This window comes from Symphodus melops, assembly GCF_947650265.1.
Source record: "Symphodus melops genome assembly, chromosome: 10".
NCBI lineage: Eukaryota > Metazoa > Chordata > Actinopteri > Labriformes > Labridae > Symphodus > Symphodus melops.
Window position 1 is genome coordinate 4,950,099 of NC_136700.1, and position 22,320 is coordinate 4,972,418.

The window sequence follows — 22,320 nt, forward strand, 5'->3', positions numbered from 1 at the left end:
GAGGGGTTACAAACAGTCACTCCCCCACCCTTCCTCAGTTCCTCAACTCATCCTTGCATACAGGAGTCAGTCTGCTGTGGACTTGAAGGAAGAGTATCAATAATCCCCTCATGTAGAGCTTGAAATTTACCCCTCAATGTGGAGTTACTGTTGGCTCCTGGCTGGAGAAAGGAAAAAGAAGTGACACTTCCTGGTTGCACAGAGTAAGGTAAGTCATTGTAAGTGCTGTGTATTATTTTTTTTTTGCCTGTTTCTAACACTGTGTGTTTGGCTGTGGACGTAGATAGAGGAGACAAATGGCTGTCCAGCCTTAAACCTCCCACTCTTCAGAGAAGGTGCTAAATAACACCACCAACAGCACACTGAGTCAATGTGTGGCCTGTGAGCATAGGGTTTAGAACATTTCAGACTGCAGTTAAATTTGTCAGATCCAATCGAAGCTCTTGCAAATCATGTTCCCTTGAGGGTTTGCATTGTCAAGATGAAGTGTTTTATTCCCATAGTTTCCAACACTGGTTTGGTTTCTATACTCGTATACTATAATGCCATTGGGGTTTTTTGTGTGGGTGATGTAACCATGTCCTGGGGTCTTCACAGCCTGTGTTTAGGGTGGGGTTTCCACCTCATGTTTGTACCTGTAGCAGTCCTGTGTTGGGAACAACTTTACCCACAACTGCAGGCAGAGAGCCATTGTATTGCTCTCCGTTCCCTGCCAGACGCAAACAATACTGCATGTATGTGCGTCGTTGTAATGACAAAGCAGCGTCGGAGGTTTTGTGATGCTGAGAAAGAGATGATGAATTGCAAATGTGAGAGATGGTCAAAGTCAAGGAGAATTCCCAGAGCGCATCCTGGAGAGGGGGGGGGGGCTGGAAGAGTTCATGATGTGTGAGTTCATTTAAAATCCGGGCTTTGTGTTTCAAAGCCTGTTGTGTGACTCCTGTGGTGGGGAGAGGGGCGAGAAATGGTCATCTGGTGTCATAGTTATGGAAATGTATTGACCGCTTGGGGCTTAACAGGACAGGAGGTCAGGCTCCAGCTTTCAGGCCTGTAAATCATGACAAAGCTCACATGATGAGTGCAGAAAAGTAAGCTTGAAAAAAAAACACCAACGATGAGTTATTATTAAAAAACACATAACAGGAAAATAACATTCAATAGGAAACTTTAGTTTCGTCTTAATTCAACCTAATGAAATTACTCTCATGGGAAGAAAAAATGTGTAATCACAGATTGTTTTGCATGATCTAGTGTCATAAGCTTCTCTTAATTGAAAAGCACAGTGTGCAATAGAACAACGGTTATATTGTACATTTACAAGCCAGTTGAGTTCATCTGAGATCAGGTGGTCTTTCAGAGTTGAATTGAGCATGGTGAGACATGCTGCTCCACAATTAGATTTAATTTTTCTAGCCCCTCCTGACACCACAAAGTTCAACCCATGCTCATGTTGTTTAGGCTTTTCCTCGTCGCAGATCCCTGTGAGAGCATGAAAAACTGATTTGAACAGTACACTTTAGTAAATAAGGTCTTTGTTTTCGTGTGTTATTTTGACTGACCTTGTTTTAATTGGATATATTTAAAGTTGAGATTGTGATGGAAAAAGGGAGGAATGGAAACAGAAACAGACCCTGACATATCATGATGGTGATGGTAAAGGTAAACTGCTGAACTACACGGATGCACCTTTAACTACAAAGTTTAGCCTGTACAGTTTTATTTGAGAAGACTAACACGTGCACGAAGGTACCGGGCTTCTGCTGAAATGTGACATTTTACCACAGCGCCAAAGAGAACTGTGATCAAAGCCGCCTGGAGGAAACAGACGTATTTTCTACCCTGCTTTGTGTAGTCATGTGTGTCAGGATCCACCTTGGCTATGCCTCGGCGCACAATGCAACACAGTGTGGAGCTGGGAGCTCCAGGGGTGTTATGGTTGGAGTGGTGCTCAGGGATTCTCCACAAGCTCTTTCAACTGATATGATTTCAAGCAAATGTGTGCATGCAAACATTAAATAAGTAACCCTTAAAATGCTTCTGTTTTTAAAAGAAGATCAAACACTGTTTATGCATGAAGGATACCTTGAGGAACACACCTGTAGTCTCATCTAATACATCTAGTCCACTAGAGTGATGGAATACTGTCCCTTCTTATGTCGTCTTTGTTTCATGACCAAATGAGCTGCTTATAGATAATGCAAGTGGCGGGCCTTTTTATTAAAGCAGAAGTGATTCTGAGTGTTTACATTGTATGTCTGCACTTACATTTCTATATAAAAGAAAAAGCAACTTAAACTGAAGCCATGCTCAGAATTCACTGACCTGAAAGTAAACCATTGCCTCTGTGGGAAAGATCTTGAGTGAACCAGATATAGAAAACACACTTCCATTGCAGTACTGCTGTTCCTCTGTGTCCTGAGCATTGTGTTTATTCTGCTGCCAGCAGAGGGACATTCAGGCACAGACAAGTCAGCTGCCACACTGAGATTGCTAGGTGAATGGCTGAGCGAGCAGTGGACTGGCTTCTGCTCTGAAAACATCACCATCCATTCAGTGCCAGTGTTGTACTGTCATCTGACTGAAGACTGAAGGACATTTGGTCAGATTTTAAACTTCATATAATGTCAAGGAAAGTAAGCCGACCGAAGCTGAAGGGTTATCACACTCAGACACGCGGTAGAAAATATACAAGCACAGAAAATATTCCAACATTATTTAACTTTTTCATTGTCTCTGCAAGTTTTTAAATAAGGTCTCCTTAAAGGTGCATGTATATTTAACTTTTATAAAATGACTCTGTTATCTCCAGAGTTAAATCCATATGTATATTAAATAGAATAGAGGGAATAAAGACGAGACATTTTTAAAGGATATTAAACAACATACATATGTCACTTTCATTTTTTTTTTCTCATCATGTTTTTTAGACTTAGGCGTTGCTTCTCACAGACATCATTCTGTTCCAGTTCCCAGCATATTATATTCCCTGTTGCACCAATTTGCTGTTGCAACAGCAACCTTGTGTTTTGGTTAAGCAGTGTCCCAGCATTGATACTGTTGATCACAAATCTGTTATCATAAAACTGTCAAACACAGTGGCTCCTAGTGAAGGGGAAGGAGGGGGGGGAGGGGGGTTGCTGGGTGTGTTCGGAGTCAGACCGTGGAGGAGCAGATTGTAAACGTGTGGAATGTGAAGTATGTAAAGGCAGACGAGCGTGGATACTGTGTGGTGACAGTGACAGTAGCAGGCAATGAGAGGGGCCAGTCAAGGAAGTCTCCGGTGGTTTAGTCGTTGTGATATTTTGTCACAGCAGCTCACGCCTTTTTTTTTTTTGCTTTCATGAAACACTTTCTTCACACTTCTCTGATGAATACTCCATCACAGACTGTAAAATATTGATCCGGAATTCCTGTGTGATACTTCTGTCACTATCTCACATCTGAAAGTTTTATTATCAGCAGTGAAGTTGAAAACCTTTCAAAGGGTTTTACGTTAGCACTATTGTTTTCATCCAGATGTGCTTTTAATGAGTGCAGAGCTGAGGTTGAAAGATAACTAGATCTTGCTTGAGATGTAAAACATCTTCTGAAAGCAGTTAAGACAAGAAAGGATTTACTGATGTTCAGACACAGTGGCCTGTGTAATGGACACTGAGACTGCGATCGAGAGAAATGAAATGTCGGGAAAACGACTTAGGTTAATTAAATTCAGAGATTAAATGAAGTGATTCAACAGAATGACTTTGTTCTGATGTATCCAAATCATCAAATGCAATCAAAAAAAGAGCCACAATTATCTATCAGAAACACTAATGGGAAGAACATTTAGTTTCAACCTTCATGTCTCAAACTCATGTTATGTTTGCCTGTCTTCCACTTTTGAATCTCTATTAAAGACAGAGTCTGTAAACTGAGCTCATAGTGTTTTAGTAAAGACTGACAGAAAGGAAGGTTTGCAAAAAAAACACAAGTTCTTAAATTCAATAGGGTTGATAAACGCATGCTGTTTATTCAATGTTTCATTCAACACGGCTTTAAAAGCACATAAAATAAACAAATGATCTGTGATATTATGCAAAAACAATGTTTTTTTTAATGTTACTTATATTTCATGTGACACAAGAGGAGATAGTGATTTAAATGACACCCCCGACCCCCACATTAAAAACCACTGAACCCTCCCCCCCCCCCCATAACCTTAGTGAAAGGAGCTACAAACACATCCTGTACTTCCCCTCCTTTGTCTTACAGCAGTCTGTGGCTGAAGTGTCATCCCAATTAACAGCTGCTGAAGGACTTCAAAAGTTGTCATTGAGGAGCTAAAGATTTGTAAACAGGATGTGCTCTCATGGCACCTCGGTTGTGATCAACAAATAGCGAGATGATAGAGATGAAAGCACTTGGAGCAAAATGCATTTAAATGACAAAGTCCTATATCATGAGCCAGAACGATGGTTTCTCTCAGCACTCTATCTTTTAACATCAACGTTTAGGTGAGATTTTTATATCACCAGGTTCTCATCGGGGTCTGTATCGTCTTAACTGACTGCTGCCATAGAAGCAATGTAAGCATGTTCACCCTCTAAAGTGCAATAAAGATCTGTTGAGTCAACAAAACCTGCAGCATCTGCTCTACACAAATCCCATGCAGCTTGAGCAGCAGCAGCAGTGGTGACCTCTGCACACAGCGGTGCTCCAGAGAAAACACTTGCAGGGACAAAGGTGCCACCAGGCTAAACATGAGCAGCTGCTGCACGGCAACAAGCTCCAGAAATGGTTTCTAAAGATTGATTACATTGAAAATAGCTCAATTGTAAAGGTAACAAATGGTGGAAATGCAAAGACAGTCTTGTGATTGGAGTTTGTCTTTTATAAAAAAGAAGGGAAACCACAGCAGTTCAGCCTAATGTAGAACCATAATGTGAACTCTTTGGGAAGTTTGCAAAAACGGATTGTGACACAGTTCATTAAAAATAAGTGCAACCAAAAATACATATATTCTTAAGATGTATATTTAAGACAACAAAGTATGTATGAAAGTATTTTTTATTTTGGTGTGTTTTTGCAGATACGAGGAGACTCGGGTAAGAAAAAAATGAGGATGTTTGAAAAATCCTTCTCCATGGTGGAGGAGCACATATTTGCAAACCTTGCACATGTTCCCACAGATTGCATAGAGATATTTAAACCATGGGTTCAGGTTAAAAAAACAACTTTTTATTTTTTTTTCTCTGACCTGAGCTTACGAAACTCCATATAGATACATCATGAATAAGTGTGTTTCATTGTTGGCCGGAGGGGCCTAATGCTGGCCAGTCTATTGCTCCGTTATACAATTTGTGCCACCACTTGTCAAAAAGCTTTCCAAAAAAAGTTTGTTGCTTTCATCAACACTGAAAGCCCCATTTTCCAGCTGTCCCCAATTCAGGATTTCTAAGGACTCGGATCCAAGAAGACACCACTCTTTGGCTACACACCAGTGTTATGTGCTTTTCAGCTGAGCTTTCAAATGCAAAGACTGGAGGAAGTTTTTTTTTTTTTTTTGTTCATCAGCATCTCTAACAGCAAAGTGTAACATTTAAAAGAAGCTGCAGGCCTTGTTGATGCAGAGTTTCCCTCAAGCCTCATAGAATCTTAACTACAGTTGAGCACGCTCGGGAGCAGAATGAGTCATGAGAACAGGAGATTGCTGTTTGGTTCTTCCATTCGCACATGGGTATATGAGTCTTTCAGTGAGGAAACACAAGCTGTGTTGAGTGCAGTGTCTCAGCACCCCCCCCCCCCCCCCCCCCCCCAATTCCAATACCTGTGCTATTATCTCCAGGGGACTGGAGTGTTCAGATTACAGGGTTTTGTGTTGCAGCTTGTAACTAGTCAGCCCAGTGCATTCTTGCCTTTCACCAGCACAGTTGCCTTTTAATGACAGTGATGTGTTTTAAGAAAGAGAACATAAAGAGTCAAACCCAGGTTTTTGTCAAACTTAAGCACAAGTTGTATTCAAAGGTTCTGTTGCATTGTAAGTCTGTTATCTTTACATTTGTCTGAGGTCTTAACAAAGCTAATGTTTGACCTCATGGAGCTCAGGGCTTTGGGAATGTGTGACCAGGTGTTTCCCAAACTCTGAAGTAAGTGTTGTTTTCAAAGTCCATAAGACATATTTATGCTTCAGGGCAAGAATTTTCATCATTTCCTCAAATAATACAAGCAGTTTGACATTATTGTCCCCGGGCAGCGTGAGAAGACTCGGGGCAGGTGGCGTTTGGGATCTTTTTCTCTTGATCTTGTTCGAACAGGCCCAGGTATTTGTCAAGTATAAGCTGTGCTTTTAAGCGGTCTTTAATAACCACAGGACCTTAAATCTACTTGTCACATATTTCAAGGATGACAAAATCCCACAGCACATGGAAAAGAAATAAGAGCATGACTTTCCCAAAACAGCTTCAGCTCTCATCCAAATCGTTGTTTGTGAAATACATTTCTATAGGCATGAATCCAAATCAAACCTGACATTTATGTTTCAAAAGTGTCACCCAGATGCATCTTTCTTACAGTAAATGTAGTTTTAGGCCAACAGGGACACAATTGAAACTAATACTTCTTTATGGTAAAATAGCTTACTTCAAGTTGTATTGTTTCGCTATTAGAAATAATATAAGGTTGGCTTTAACTGTAATTGACCATTTACTCCATCAAACCAGCACACTATTACAATGGTGACTTACAATAAATTAAAAGAAAATGGACAGATTGTCAGAATAGTAGAGGAAGTTTACTTTTTAAAAACAAGATATTTCGACATTTAGCCTTTTCTTTGTGCCCTGATTATCTACAGTATATATGAAACTGTGATTTTATGAATTGGATATTTCAACAGCAGCTTGAAGTCTTTTATGTACTGACTGTACTTTTCCCAGAAGCCATTGTGTTGCTAATCTTGAGTCACCATGAAACTATCTATTACTATTCTTATTTGTGGGTGGCTAGAATCCCCTGTGGATGTGTTTCATTAAAGCCTTGTGTTGCCTATTCGGTGACTTCTGCTGTCCTGTGCTCTTATGCAGCCTGTTAACTGAACTTTCACTTTGTTTATTAAGCTGTGTTAGAAGAATGTTAGTGGACACAGAATATCAAAATAGAAGCACTAACTTGGTTTCTATTTCTGAGAAAACCTAACAGCTCTTCCTGATGATTTGGTGTACTAGAGCATCTTTTCCATCCTTCCAATTCTTCCTCATGCATGAATAAGAGCTGTCCAGAACTCCAGCAGTCTTTCAGCTTTGCTGGATAAAGTGCAGTGAAACAGGGACTGTTCACATCCTGTATTCAGATATTCTGGTAAATGGGATGCAGTGAATTTAACCCCCCTCCATTTTATTTGAACATGTTCAGTTTTTTTAGGTCAATGTCTGAACTTTCTTTAATCTTAAATATTTGGTTCAGCTACCTGTCTTCAGATTGAATAAATGGTCGTTTATGTTTTCAAATGGAGAATAAGCACCATGACCAGTCATTGTAGATCCATCTGCTAAGATGATTTTGAGTTAAAGAGAGCGGCCCCCTCTTCTCTGAACTTTATTATTAGTTAGTAACTAACTGTTAATGAATGTGTTACAGTTTAAACAAGAAGCTGTTTGCACAATAAAAATGTCATTATTTTATTCACATGAACTTATTGAGCACACTTGTAGTCCGCATATGAAAAGTAGTTTACCTCTGTTCGATATTTAGTTGTCTTTGCTATCACCTTTGGTAATCTAAACAAGGTGAGAGAGACCAAAAGAAACAAAAGTCATATTCACTGTAACAGGAGGATTTGAAGAATTCATTTAATTGTATGCTATGCAAATATTCCAAGCATATACAGTAAACAGGGGGTTAACATATTTCAGACCTGTGCTTGAAAATGCAAGGTCACTACACAGTGGGTTGTCTTGTCTGCACTGACTGAAGAGAACCACATCTACTTATAATTAAGCTCCTCTACTCTGTTTGAAACAGTCTAATTAATGTCTGGCCTATTTCACATAATATTTACATTGCAACCACTAAGAACATTATTAAAATCCAGCACTGCTCGTATTAACAGCTTTGCTATGAATAGCTGAAACTTAATCCATAAATACTTACTGTTAAACCTGTCAAAAACCTTCTCTTAAGTCTTTACTTTTCTGCACTTTGTTTCACACCAGGGATGACATCTGTGGAGCCATTAAACACTTGCACTCCACATGCATGAAAAAAAAATGAAAGGGCACTGTGACAAGTAAAAGGGCAGAACTGGGCGTAGAAGAAGCCCTTAGTGTAATGTGTGAACTTGCATCTGTAAGCATGTTTGTGTCCCTCAGTGAATCTTGTTTCCTGTAATGAGTGCACTTGCATTCCAAACCTCTGTCCCTCTTATTTCTTGTTCTTCCCTCTACCAACAAGGAAGGAATGAAGCAGGCAATAAAGTGCAAGGAAAGAAAGAAAGAAAAGGGCTTCCATCAACATTGCAGTACCAGTGAGGGGTGATGAGTGAGCAGATGAAGAGGGGGGAAAGGGGGCAGCATAAGGTAGAGAAACGGGGTCAGCTCCAGTTTATATAACGCCCCTTTTCACAGTAAGCCTGAGTGCATGCAGCAGCAGAGGGTTTGGCTCCCAGTGTGTCTACTACACACGCAAAAACACTGCACCCCCCCAAAGGGTCTGTCCTAAAAGGAGGAGAGTGCACATCAGGAGCAACAACAGCCACAATGTGTGCAGCTAATCTTCTGTCCCATCTGTTCGTGGTCCCAGGCATAGAACGAGACCCCTTTTTTAGAGCAGGCTGTCCAGCCTAAAGGCAGGTAGCGTGCATCATGGTGCAAAGCTATCCCCTGTCCCAGTCCTCTCCAATGCAGAAGGCAATGCTTGGGAACAGACAAGAACAACGCTCTATGGACAGTTCACTTTAGCTCTAAATAACTCATGCTCACTGAGGCTGTCACAGTGCTCATATTGTCATTACGTCCCCTCCACTTCACACACATCCTGTGCATGTTGAAAAGGGCTGATTGGATGTCTTCCTCTGTCAGAATGATGGTTGTTTTTTTCATTCAGTTGACTTGTCCAAAACCAAGAAAAATACTTGGTCCTCGTTCTTTGATGAAAAAAATACACTATATAAACCAGAGTTACTAAAGACAAAGGCATTGATTGGTTTCACTGTGAGCATGATGGGCTGGTCATCATGTTGTGTTTTCATGCATGCATTAAAAACTCTTGTGTGAGCTGCATGTGTGAAAGCTAACAGATGCACTTTTCACTCCGACTTTACCCTGACCTTTTCCTGCCAAGTCATCGTGACCCAATGTCTGAACACATCATGTGTAAGTCAGCAAAGTGCACCGTTGGCAAGCCGGATGTTAATGTAATGCAACTGGTGGGATCCTTGTGCATGTAATATTTAGTCCTGTCATCTCGGTGAATGTAAACACGACTAGCTATTTTTTTTAAGCCCAAGAAAAAAAACACTATTGGCTCTTTTATTGACATTTTTAGCTGCAGATATACTGTATTTCTATGCAAGACAATACTTGACTCAAAAAGCATGCACAATTAACTGAACCAACTGCAAAAATCTAAACGCTGTCATGTCTGTTTTTTTGTTTTTTTCCAGAACTTTGTGGATTGTCTCAGCAGGTGAATCACCAAACTGAAGATCCAGAGACGAACAAAATGCCACAAAAATCAACAAGATCTTGCAGGTACGCTACCCAACATTTCGAAAGACATTCTTTCATTTTGATGTCAGAAACAATTCTGTTGCAGCTGAAAAATGATAATTCTGTATTCTTTTCATGTTCTCCTGAATTTGTTTAAGATGTATTTCCTCCTTTATTCAGCCTGTGAATCATGGGAAATGCCGAGAGTCAGAACGGGGACCAGAACCTCTACGGAAACGAACATGGCTATTTGTCACGTAAGCACATGTCTCGGTCACTTCGCATCTCCAATAAGCAGTCCAGACGCACGAGACATGCTTCATCAGGGAAAATAGAGCACAGGAACTCTGAGACGAGCACACGCTCAAGCAGCACTCCAAGTATCCCACAATCCCTAGCTGACAATGGTCTGGAGCCGTTCAACGAGACAAACATACTTCCAGACTTTGGTAGTCCCATTTGGGTGGACCGTGTAGCCATGAACCTGCGCCCTGTCTCCTTCCACAATGACCTGGTCAAACCGTCTGCTCACATGAAAACAATGCATGTAACCCTGCCTAGCCCCACTGCGGACGAGGTGCAGGATGAAGATTTGTACACCGGCGAGGTGACTTACCTCCAGAAAACTCAGGAGGGCCTTAAAGAGAGCGCAAGCTTCAAGAAGAAGAGGTCAAAGTCCGCAGACATGTGGCGAGATGACAGCCTGGAGTTCTCGCTGTCTGACCTCAGCCAAGAGCATCTGACGAGCACCGAGGAGATCATAGACATGGCCAACGAGAGGGACTTTACCGACTGCGAAGGCCACCTGCATTCCAGTCCCTCAGACTCGGCTGACAGGGCCAACTCCCTTGATGAACTCTACAGCCAGAAGAACCCTGCCCGCCAGAAAGCCCAACGCCGCTATGCTAAGTGGCGTGATGGGAACAGAGCTGTAAGAGAGGGAGAGGATGAAAAGATGCTCTCCCCATCAGAGGAGGACGGGAACACCTACAGTGCATACACCCTTCCCTGCCGGCGTTCGCACTGCCTGTCGGAAGGCCCGAGCAGCCACCAAGCTGCCATTTGTGCCAGTATGCAGGGCAGGAGGGCACAGACTATACAGGTGAGAAGTAGAGCAATTTCATGTCCATGTCCTTTTACAATGAGAAACAATTCATAGAATACAGAACAAATAATTTTCTGTATAAGAAGTTCACAGTGTATTTATGGCTGTGTGATACTTACGGTACTTTGGGGCAGCTGATCTGTTCAAGCGGTGTCATTTGCTTCTGTTATTCTTCTTTGGACAGAGTAAGAGTTGCCGTGCAGAATCTTAAAGTAGTCTGGTGTCATCACCAAAAAGACACCTTCCTTGATTTATTTCCCCCTCGTGTCTTTGGCGTTTCCTCTGCTGCATTCTCTTCGCAGATAGTAAAACTGAACTGAACAGATTCAAGTATGAGAGAAAGCTCATGTCATGGGTGGTGTTGGTCTCTCCTGATGAAATCTGTCAGTTTTCCTGGGAGAGGAACAGCAATGACAGGAGGGGGAAGCGGCGCTTAAAGTCACTCCCTGTTGAAAATGCCTCAGTCTTTTGTTATGATAATGAGGGGAGGCCTGTGGAAGAGTGTAACAGTAAAACGTGTATGGTGGCCCTGTCGCTACGGGGCACCGACAGCCCTAGTGAATAGAGTTCTGGAGCGCATGATTGGGTCATGTGACCAGATGGAGACACCAAGCACGATGTAGCCCCCTTCATCTCTCAGGAGCCTTTGGCCATGTGGGTGGAAGAGGACATACCCTACGGTGGCACAGGGAGGGCAGGGTGTGCTCCCACAACCGCAGCTTTATGTTTGGGAGTCATTTTAAGCTGAATTTCAAGATTAACTCGGCTTCCATAGAAGCCGAGTTAATCTTAGCAACATGTTTAATTTTGAAGAACGGCTATATCCTGGACCTGCAGGGACGGCTCTGTTTTCAAACAGGACAGAATCTGTTGAAAAGCGTTCTTCTTCGTAACCTAAAAAGGTGGGTGCCATGCCGACTCACCTGTCTTGTGCTTCTTCCCCGACGCAGGACGTCACCGCCGGAGAGGGCAGCGAGTACGAGGACAGTGGCATCGACGGGGTGACAGTGGAGGCAGAGCACCAGTCGCGGAGGTATAAGACCATGTCAGCCTCCTTCTCCGTGTGCTCGGCTGCCGGCAGGAGCATGTTCGCCGGCAGCGACAGCGGCAGCAGCAGCGGTGGCGGGGCGGCCGAATGTGTGCAGGGTGTGTACGAGAACTTTCGGCAGGAACTGGAAATGAGCTCCTGCCAGACAGAAAGCTTGGAAGAGGCGGGGTCGGCCCTGAGTGACGAGCAAAGCACCATGAGCTCCGCCTACCAGTCTGACGCCTTGCTCAGTGTCGCCCAAGGGATGGTGCGCAAAGCTGGCAGGCTGGCTGTGAAAAACTTTCTCGTGCATAAGAAGAACAAGAAGGTGGAGTCAGCCACGAGGCGCAAATGGAAGAGTTATTGGGTTTCCTTGAAAGGTCCGTTTTGCCCTTGTCCATACCATTTTACCTTGATTCTATAAAATGATCATACATGTTAACACTGTAGGCACTTGATGATGTTTAGTTTACTGATTTGCAGTTTCTCATGCAGTGAAACTTGATCTAATCGAACTCTTAACTAATCTCATTGTGAACCAAGCTTCAATTCAAGCACAATGCAAAGCTCATTATTAAACTACATGGGACTTGACTGTGCTTGAGATCAAAACAACTTTTGAATGATCACAGTGCCTTGTTGCTGATGAGAATACCATGCTGCACTTCTTAGTATTGGCCACTGGAGAGCAGGATTAAATTGCTAGAGCAAATCTGTGGTTAAAATCAATCAAATATTATTCTTATTCTTTTTTTCTTCTCAGTCAAGTCTTGTAGTAATCGTTTATCTGGGGTTTTCAGGTTGCACTCTTTTCTTCTATGAGACTGATGGTCGCTCAGGGATCGACAACAACAGTATTCCAAAGCATGCCATCTGGGTAGAGAACAGTATTGTCCAGTCTGTGCCGGAGCATCCCAAAAAGGACTTTGTGTTCTGTCTCAGCAACTCTCTGGGAGATGCTTTTCTATTTCAGGTAAATGTCATCTGGTCTGTAAATAAGTGCAACATTTTTCCATAAGCAAGCCTTATCTTAAATTATATTGACAATGTTTGCTCCCCTTTCATGCCCTTTAAAGCCTGATGTTCTAATATTATTCGCAGTGAATCATCCAAAAACAAGTACAGGGCTTTTGGTTTGTTGTTAACCTCTGACCTTTTACCGTTTGTCCCCACACAGACCTGCAGCCAGACAGAGCTGGAGAACTGGATCACCGCCATCCACTCTGCATGTGCCACTGCTGTCGCCCGCCAACACCACAGAGAGGACACGGTCCGCCTGCTTCGTGCTGAGATGAAAAAGCTGGAGCAGAAGATAGACATGGATGAGAAGATGAAAAAGATGGGAGACATGCAGCTGTCTGCTGTTACGGACACCAAGAAGAGGAAGACGATCCTGGATCAGGTAGAGTTCCTTCATGTCAGGCAGTGGCATGCTGTCTTGTTGTCTGTTTACATTTCTCTGTTTCTGTTCCCTTATCTGACTGTTATAATATCATCCACTCAAATTATATGAACACTCAATTTGACCAGTTTATTAAAGAAGTAAACCCAATTTTGTCAGGATTTTTTTTTAAATATACCTTTTATCTAAATTTAAAAAAAGCTCTGAAGCTGAAACATCTGAGATTTCCAAATGTTAAAGACTATTTGCTGCCACAGCTGCCAAACTTTGTTGCTTGCTAAAGTTGAAATTATGATGTGCTCGGATAACTTGAGGTTATGATTTGCCCTCATATAAAAAGTTCATAGATTGACCTGTTTTTTTTTTTTGTATTGTATTTCAGTCTAAGATGACAGTACCACTTAATTAAATATTTTTTCTCTAAATCAGGATTTATGTTTGTGAAAACCAAACCTTAACATTTGACTATGTATTTGTGCTGATAAGAAACCTAATCCAAGAGGGATTGGTAAAAGGTCAAGACCTCGCTTTTCCTGAAGTTAGCAAAGTCTCAGAAACGCTCATCAAACTTTTAATCAGCACAAGAGTTTTTGCCATCAACCTCCTGCTGCTGCTTTCTCAGACTGTTGTGACGTTTAGACAAAACTGTTGAACTTGATAAAGTAGGAAATTAGCTTCATAATGATCATTTTTCAAGAGAGGTAAAAGGGTGATTAAGTGACAGATATCAGAGCTTTGGTCTTTGAGGCTGCTGATTCTCCACACTTATCAGCTCCCAGGTTGCTTTTTGTTTTCTCAACATGGTGGCCACTTGGCACCAGTGGATAGCCTGCCATTCTCTTGCTTAATTGCAAGGCTCATATTGTCTTGAATGGGACTGTTTACAGAGAAGGGGGATCAAATGGCCTTTGTTTGGTCAGTTAGGTAGTGACTGGTTGGAGCGGTTCTTTTTGGCAGTGTCAGGTTTCACATTGTGCAGAGCTGAATGGATATAGGCCTGCTCCTTGGAAAGCTGAAGCGCTCCCAGACTCTATCTGCCAGTGGAATGCACAGTATTGTTTCAGTCTCATCTCTGAGCTACTTGGCAGTGATACAGAGCCGTCCACCATGGTGCTGGCCACCTCTTCCAAACACCAGTGTAGAACCGTGACTAGGAGGGGACGGCCCAGTGCATAATCACAATGTCCTGCTCTACTGCCCCAGTAAACATCGACCCATTACTAACAGAGAGCGCGGGTCGGCAATACTTCTTTGCAAATGTACGCCACAGCTTCCAAAGGGAGGAGATGCACTGTCTTGGGCTAAAGGTCGACAAACAGAACTTTGATGAACAATCAACTTGAAGTGTTGTCTCCCTCTCATTCTGCAGATCTTCTTGTGGGAGCAAAACCTGGAGCAGTTTCACATGGATCTATTCCGCTTCAGATGCTACCTGGCCAGTCTGCAGGGAGGAGAGCTGCCCAACCCCAAACGCCTCCTGGCCTTTGCATCTCGCCCCACAAAGCTGGCCATGGGGCGTCTGGGGATATTCTCCGTCTCTTCTTTTCATGCATTGGTAAATATAACTTCTTTGATTCTTAAACTAAAACCCTTTTTAATTTGGTTTTGATCATAGTGAAATACTGAATATTCTTTCAAATGTACATTGTCATTACTGCTGTTTATCATCTTTCATGACAATGAGTGCTATTTTTAAGGCAGTGTGTCTAATGCAGGGCAGCTGTCAAAGAGGCTTGGTTCATTTTATTCCTCCCACTCCTGCAAAGATGTTACGTACTCCACAGCTAAAAGCACTTGTAGTACAGGAAAACAAGTATTCGATTTTTAGAGAAACGTTTTCAGATTATTGATGTAGTTTGTTTTTTTTCCTGCACCACCAACGCGAGCTGTGGAGCAGGTGGGCGTTTGAGCTGCAAGAGGTAGCAGAGTGGAACATCTAACTAAAGGCCCCAATCAAACAGCGCTCCTCTTCTTTCCTACTGTTTTTCTGCTCTCAGATTTGTACATCTCTTACTTCCACAAATACCTCTGTCAGCACTATGTCCAAATAGAAATGAGAAAAGTTGACGGATCAAAAAAAGGTTAGATTTAAAGCACGCTTGGTCCGACATGCACAGTGCTTTTAATGTCAACTTCAGCACTTTTCCAGACCTTTTACCCCTGCTTGTCGCATATGAGAAGCCATGAAATGCCCGGTTGGGTAAAAAGTTGCACAGGTAGTGTGTTTGTATGAAACAGACAAGGGAGATCTTCATCTCTCCTTTTTTATCACACAAGGCCAAATTCCTCTTCGATTTAAATAGATAAGGGAAAAGTGCCTTCTGATGAGTTGCACGTTATATATTTTGTACAAGACTTCATATCTGTTCCCCTCAAGATGCCTACAGTTAACATGTTTTTGTTAAATGTTACGTGAAATGAGGTCAAACAGATGGTTGTCTATGTCACATTTTGTTTTGTTTTTTTGAGCTTTGACTGATATTATTTTATTTTTTTTAATTCCAGGTGGCAGCTCGCACAGAGACCGGAGTGAGACGGCGGACGCAGGCCATGTCACGCTCCTGCAGCAAGCGCAAGAGCAGGTTCTCCTCTCTCTGGGGTCTTGACACTACCTCAAAGAAAAAAACAAGAGCTCACCCCAGTATCAACCAGGTCCGTGAGACTTTCATTTATTTTAAACTTTCAGAGTTAAATAGTTCCGCTTTTATGACCACTTGACCTTCTCTTTTTGTCCGAGCAGGTCTTTGCTGATGGCGAAGAGCCAGTGAAAAAGCCTTTGGAAGGCACATTTGTTGATGCTGCCAATGAAAACACGGTAAGGACTAATGTTGTTTACACAAACATGGCAAAGAGTTGTAGGTCAAAGATAAGTGGGAGCTTGGGTTTAGATTTTATTCAATGCTGACATCAATAAAATACAGTCTTCTATAGGGGTAAAAGCGATTTAAGGCGGACCAATAAATGTTGTAAAGTTTCTACAAATACTTTTAAATTCCCCATGAATTTAGTGAAAGTTTGAGTTCCTGTATTAAATCTGCCTAATATATTTCTATAAAGCATGACCAGAGTATTTTAACATGACATAACTTGAACTCATCCGATAAAACGTCAAAAATGTCTTCTGATGGGGACATTTTCAGTTTTGTGCAAATTAAACTTTTCAGTTAAATGTTGTAATACAAAAAGCCATTTCTTGTCTTTGCTCAAAGAAAAGTGAAGGTGGAACTGTGAAAAGTTTTCCCCGGCCAAGCACGGAGAGTGACCTCTGGGTCCCTGACCACCTCACTCCTTCCTGGGTGTGTCTGCCCAATGACCAGCCGGTGCTAACAATCATCCAGCCAGGAGAGTCAGCACTGTGTGTTCTGGAAACCATTTGCAAGGTAACCCTTCCTAACCTGAAATGACCGGACTTTACCTGACCAAAGGATAACATTTCACCACAGTGATGTACCTACAGAGATGTTCACTTCTGAAAAGAAATCCTACTGAAGTAGACAAATAACAGTCTTCACTTCCTGAAACAACGATGACAAATAAGGCATCTGTTTTAACACAAAAATGTTGCTAGGTAAAAATGCTAACCGTTGTTAATCTTGGCAAAGTAGATTCAATCAGCCAACAAGTTCATACTATCAAACAACACATCCTCAATCAAGTTTTTTTGTTCTCATACTACAGGCTCATCAACTGGATCCGACTAAGCACTACCTGCGGCTTAAACTCCTTATTGAAAACCAAGTGCAATTCTACATTCCCAAACCAGAAGAAGATGTCTGTGACCTGGTATGTACCCATCGGTGTGAATATATGTTTGTCCACTTAAAAGGAAAAGGGCATAAAATAGGTGTAAGTAAGTAAGCACTGATCCTTTTGTTGTGTAAAGAATCACAATCAGAACTGAAACCACAAGAGCCGTGGAGTTATGAATTATTAATAGGTTTTGTTTTTCTATCCTTTCAATTTCAAATGTATTCTCTGGAGAAATGTCTGCCATGCAGGCCCATGCAAGAAAACAGGGATCTAATCATGGAGTGCATTAATAATCAATAACTCTATAGTGACTTTTATAGTAACATCATCATCGTACACTCTGTTAGAGCTGCTTTGTCTGATGAAACAGAAAATGAACGCTCTTTCTCCATTCTGTCAGAAACCCACCCACCAGAATACGAGTTCAGTAGGCCGTCATTTTCTTATTTGTGAAACTTTTTTGTCTTTCACAGCTTTACAAAGAAATTGAACTCTGCTCCAAAATAACTAAAGTAATCCAGTTCGACCGAGACGAATCCTGCATGATTGGTTACGGTAGGTTTTGAATTATCTTATGTTGTTTTTTTGAGTTGACATTTGTAATGTGATGTTGAATTGAAGTTAACATGCTGTAATGAAGTCAATTTGAAAGATGTAATATACAGTGCTGTTGTTTTCAGCATAATAATTGCTTTTCTTTGACCTAAACATGGCCTATGTTTTTTCCACACTATTCCCATTTGTATTGCGCAAACCCCTCTGATGAGTTTTATGTAAGAGTCTCTCTTCTCTCTCTCTCTCTCTCTCTCTCTCTCTCACTCTCTCACTCTCTCACTCTCTCCTACACTACTTGCCTCTCCTTTCCCTCCTCCAGGTTTCTCCATTTCAGTCGTGGAGGAGGATGAAGTACAGCAGCTCTACATCACTGATGTGAAGGCAGGCGGATTAGCCTTCGCCAAAGGTACATTACGCTTCAAATAAACTCCCTTCCAACACAATCTGTCTGTAAACTCATTACATAATGTTAGACGTTTTCCCTTTTTTTTTACTTGTTTTCCAAAGAAAAGGTTTCAAGGTACATGGAGGTCAACAGACCTTTTTGCTTTTTTGCTTCAGGGATGCATTAGTGTATGTTTTTTTATTAGGCAGTGAAGGTTTCAGCAGTTCTCGAGGATGTTGATTACTATAATCATAGCCACAGTGCCTCTCACTGGCCTTTGTGAAGGATGACAATGCATTCAAAGCATCTGCAGCTGCTTCACATCGGTATCATTGCTACAAAGTCAGACTGCAGGTTTGAGGCATGTGACATAATGTTGAAGATGGCCACAGTGCAGGGAGAGCACAGGGAGTGATGCTTTGCAGCAGGAGAAATAAATGACGTTTCACCAAAGTACTATTTCAACTTTGTGAAAGATGTCTAAAAATGATCTGCTCATGGGCAGTTACCGCTAAAACACTGATGTGAGATAGATACTTTATTCAAATCTTAGTTCAGATAGAGGATAGTTTTTATTAAATGTGTGGATGTGTGAAAGGCATCAAACGGAATCACAGCTGATGGGGTTCTTGCTTTTTGCAGGTCTAAATGCTGGGGATGAAATACTTCAGCTAAACGGAAAAGATTCTCATAGTCTCAACTTCTCCGACATGAAGGCAGCATTTTCTCAAGCCTCGCTTGCATTGACAGTCAACACGCTTCCTTCTGTGGACCGCCGTCTGCTCTGCTACCTGCCACCACGCCGCTCAGACGCTGAGGAAGATCTCTACACGGACATTTTCTCTCAAAGTCAAGGTGAGAAACACCGCTTATCAAAGGGTGTAACTCCGAAACGACAGCTTCGGGAATCCTGATTAATGTCTCCAATCCAACACTTAAACTGTGGTCATGTTTATCAGACCAGCTGGGGTGTAATTACTTTGTACCAAAGAATACCATAAGGATCAGAAGGAGATGGAGGCAGTCCTCAGAAGCTGAGCTTTCTTCTCTTGTGAGCAGAACAGATTTCTGCTGGTGCTCTTAGTGACACTAGTTTAATTTATGCAAACACTACTCTACAGGGTGTTAATTAGCAAGCATAGGAGGATCTCAGCAGTGTGTGCAGCCCAACCTCGAGAGCACTTAGATAAGGTCGGCATTTTTTTTTTTACATGAAGGTCTTAAAACTTCATACAATTGATAAGGCTATGATAATTATTTAGACGTGTCCATAAATGGCTGTGGAATATTAAGTGCTCTAAATGTGGGTAAAATGGTATTGTTACGGATATATGTTGCCCTGTGCTGTTTGTCCCTTCTCCCTGTCTGTCGTCTCCAGCCCAGGTGAAGTAACCAATAACCTGGCCTCAGAGCTTAAAAGGGCGGAGCTGGCTTCAGCAGAGAGGAGGCATTTGGATTGGGAACTGCTGTGCCTCTCAGCCAGTGATTGTGTGTGTGTCGATGTGTTTGACTTCATTAGTTTTTAAAGCTGATCTTTGTGAGCCTTTTGTTTGTTTAACAATAATAAATCCCATTGGTTAGTCTTCGGTAAGGCGTTTAAGTATTTTGTAGGGGTCAATGTGCGGTTTCTTGTTAGCCCCATAGGGCCGCCATACGGTGGGGCGTAACAGCATTCAGTGTTTATGCAACTCATGCTTTGTTTTGCTTGTTGCAGAGGAGATTCTTGACGACGGCGTGGGACTGTTGCTGGAGAGCTCAGGAGACAGCCTGGATGAAGACTCTGAGATCTTCAGTGAGTTTGATGAGTGCAGAAAGGTAAGGGCACACATTGAACTCTTTCATGAAAAGCTGTGAAAGAACATCTTTTATATGATGTGCTAGCTCCTGAGCGGGTTCACCTTGTCCTTCACTGCATCCTCTCAGCTCTGTGAAATTGTAAAATAACACACTTTGAAAACACTGTCCACATTTTGAAGCGCCATCTGTTGCTGGCTTATTTGTTCTTGCTTAGGAAAGAAAACCGTGTCCATGTCCAGGTTTTCTCCTTTTCTTTCATTTCATGTAGATGTTGGGCTTCTTACAGAGTGGAAATCAAAGGGACAGAAATCATTTTAATAATTAAGCAATAATTTAGCTTTAAAAATATCTTGAATTCCAAGTTGTCATCTTGTACATAGGAAAAAAAAAAGTTTTATTTTAGATTAAATCCTGGTGTTCTTTTCATAATGATGTTCAGAGATGACTTTGTTTCATAAAATCCACAAGCTTAAAAATAATGAATCAAAATCATACAAATGGGTTTACCTGTAGCAACTATTGTTTCTACAGTCTGAAGAAATTTAGAATATGAAATGATTGAAAACCTTTTACAGATGTTTTATTTAATTTCATGATTTGCATAAAGGGCAGAAATCCTGTGGAATCCAGCACACCCCAGATGTATTCATCTCTGCCCTAACTTGTTGTGGTGTAAAGAACTTGATTTTGTGGTGTGTTCATTTTCCTCAGTCCCTGAAATGTATTGTTATGTAAGTCCTGGAATCTACTTAGAGATAGTAGCCAGTGTCTTTTCTGTCTCTGAACAAAGTAATAGTCATTGCTATGTGAACTTATCACAAGGACTTCTACCTTGTTTGATTTGTGACCTGTCCACCTCAACATTTCCACTTCCTCATTTTATTCCTGCAAAAACTCCCAAACAGTATTTTCTAGTCTTCACTCTACGATACAGCCTGCTGTCTTGACGCCTCCCTGTGCCCTTAATCCCTGCATTCATATTCTGCTGTGGTGCTGCTCTCCCAGCCAATCCAGCTCCACCACAACCTTGAGGAGGAGACTGTTGCCTCCTGCTCCTTTACTCTCGCTCCGGTCTGGAGAATTATCAAGACTCATTTACAATAGTGCTGAAGTTGGCCAGATCTTCACACTCACTCTGTGTGCCTGAGTTCAACTAGTCTGTAGAGGAGAGTGAGGGAGGGAGGGAGAGAGAGAGAGAGTGAGGGAAAACGGCTACATAACAGTGACAGAGCTATAGCAGACTGTGAAGGCGAGAAGAAGGAGTTGGGAGGCTGTAGGCGCTGGTGGGCGGAGAGGTGGAGAGGAGGCGAGGAGGAGGCTGAGCAGCTTCACTCATCTTTCATCACAGGCACCACAGGACCTTCTCCTTTTTTTTATACAAAGGGAAGACAAAAGTGGGACAAAATGTGTTGGAGAGGCGCAGAGTAGACTTGATTCTTTCAAAAGCCTGGAGTCACTTTTCCTCCTAACCTGACGCTGACAGTCCACCTTCACCTGGCTATGTCCGTCCTGAAGTGGAGTAAACACAGCAAGCGCTCCACAGACTCGGTCTGTGACATACTTCATCTGGTGAGATTCCTCCCTTTCCTTTACCTGGCAAGCACTTGGTACTGCTGTGATAGAAGGCGAGCTGTCGTGGTATTCTAGTGAGAGTAAAACACCTCTGCTTCTCAGTGATTGTGTCTCACATGCTGTTGGCTGCTACAGACAGACAGACAAAAGGAAGCTGTGAGTCACCGCTGTGTCGCAGAGATGCCCTGTAATCACAGGAGAGCTTCACAGGATACAAAAATCAAACACTGCATGTAGGAGTGATTCCACTTTGACAAACTGCCGGGACAGTTTTTGCTGTAACTCGAAGGCTTCTGTAGAGTATTCTCAGTTTGCAGCTTCAGCTATGGCCTCAGGCTTATCTTAAATGTCAGAGGGTTCTCTTCACCCATAATCTCTGCTTTCATACTTTGAAACTGTTAGTAATCTCAATTGCCTTTTCTTGAGGGAAAGTCTCGTCTCTGAAATTGCATTTTCTATCCTCTTATAATTCCGTCCTCTTGTATCTACGCATTGGTCTTTCCATGGGACGGCTTTGACCCCCTCCTCTTTCTGTTAGTTCTCTTCACTCTGCCATGTCATGATTGTCCATGCATGCAGAGCTGTCATGCTGTTAATGAGCCTGGATTGTGTTTGTGAAGAGTATGACTGGACTGTGAATGTGTCTCATCGGGCTCACTGAAACTGGCTGAGCTCAGTTGAATAATTGGGATGATGAAATGAATCAGATTTACTTACAGATTTCACCCCATCGTTTCTCTTTTCTGGGTTGCAAAATGAAAAGACTGCAGAAGAATTTGTGTTTGTTTGATGCCACACTGCTCCTCTATATCTTCTTCATTATGCAATATCTAATCAAATATCGATTTGCAAGAACGAGTTCACTCTTTATATCCAGATGGATGTGTTGGAGATTAAGATTTTTAACCACAGAAAAGTTCATCAAGGTTGACAGAATACCTGACACAGCAGCTCCTTACTTAAGATAACGTATGATAATCCTTTATTCATCTTGCAAGCGGAGAAATTTACAGTGTTACAGCGATAATTAAAGAGCTCGTAAAA

General features: G+C 42.0%; 1 protein-coding gene across 2 annotated transcripts in view; it reads left to right on the forward strand.

Moving 5' to 3' along the window:
- The window catches only part of LOC306830875 (rho guanine nucleotide exchange factor TIAM1-like), a 30,355-nt gene continuing 8,035 nt past the window's right edge, over nucleotides 1–22,320 (forward strand). The window contains exons 1-15 of one of the 2 annotated variants that reach the window (XM_079354596.1): nucleotides 1–208; nucleotides 9,638–9,725; nucleotides 9,864–10,785; nucleotides 11,739–12,195; nucleotides 12,616–12,788; nucleotides 12,993–13,217; nucleotides 14,587–14,772; nucleotides 15,723–15,869; nucleotides 15,958–16,032; nucleotides 16,427–16,597; nucleotides 16,896–17,000; nucleotides 17,441–17,522; nucleotides 17,842–17,928; nucleotides 18,550–18,762; nucleotides 19,622–19,722. In XM_079354596.1, coding sequence (XP_079210722.1) covers nucleotides 9,874–10,785; nucleotides 11,739–12,195; nucleotides 12,616–12,788; nucleotides 12,993–13,217; nucleotides 14,587–14,772; nucleotides 15,723–15,869; nucleotides 15,958–16,032; nucleotides 16,427–16,597; nucleotides 16,896–17,000; nucleotides 17,441–17,522; nucleotides 17,842–17,928; nucleotides 18,550–18,762; nucleotides 19,622–19,722 — 2,934 coding nt within the window. In that variant the 5' untranslated portion in view covers nucleotides 1–208; nucleotides 9,638–9,725; nucleotides 9,864–9,873. Of the gene's footprint in view, nucleotides 209–9,637; nucleotides 9,726–9,863; nucleotides 10,786–11,738; nucleotides 12,196–12,615; nucleotides 12,789–12,992; nucleotides 13,218–14,586; nucleotides 14,773–15,722; nucleotides 15,870–15,957; nucleotides 16,033–16,426; nucleotides 16,598–16,895; nucleotides 17,001–17,440; nucleotides 17,523–17,841; nucleotides 17,929–18,549; nucleotides 18,763–19,621; nucleotides 19,723–20,868; nucleotides 21,274–22,320 lie in introns of those variants that run through there. The other variant, XM_079354597.1, reaches the window with a different exon arrangement.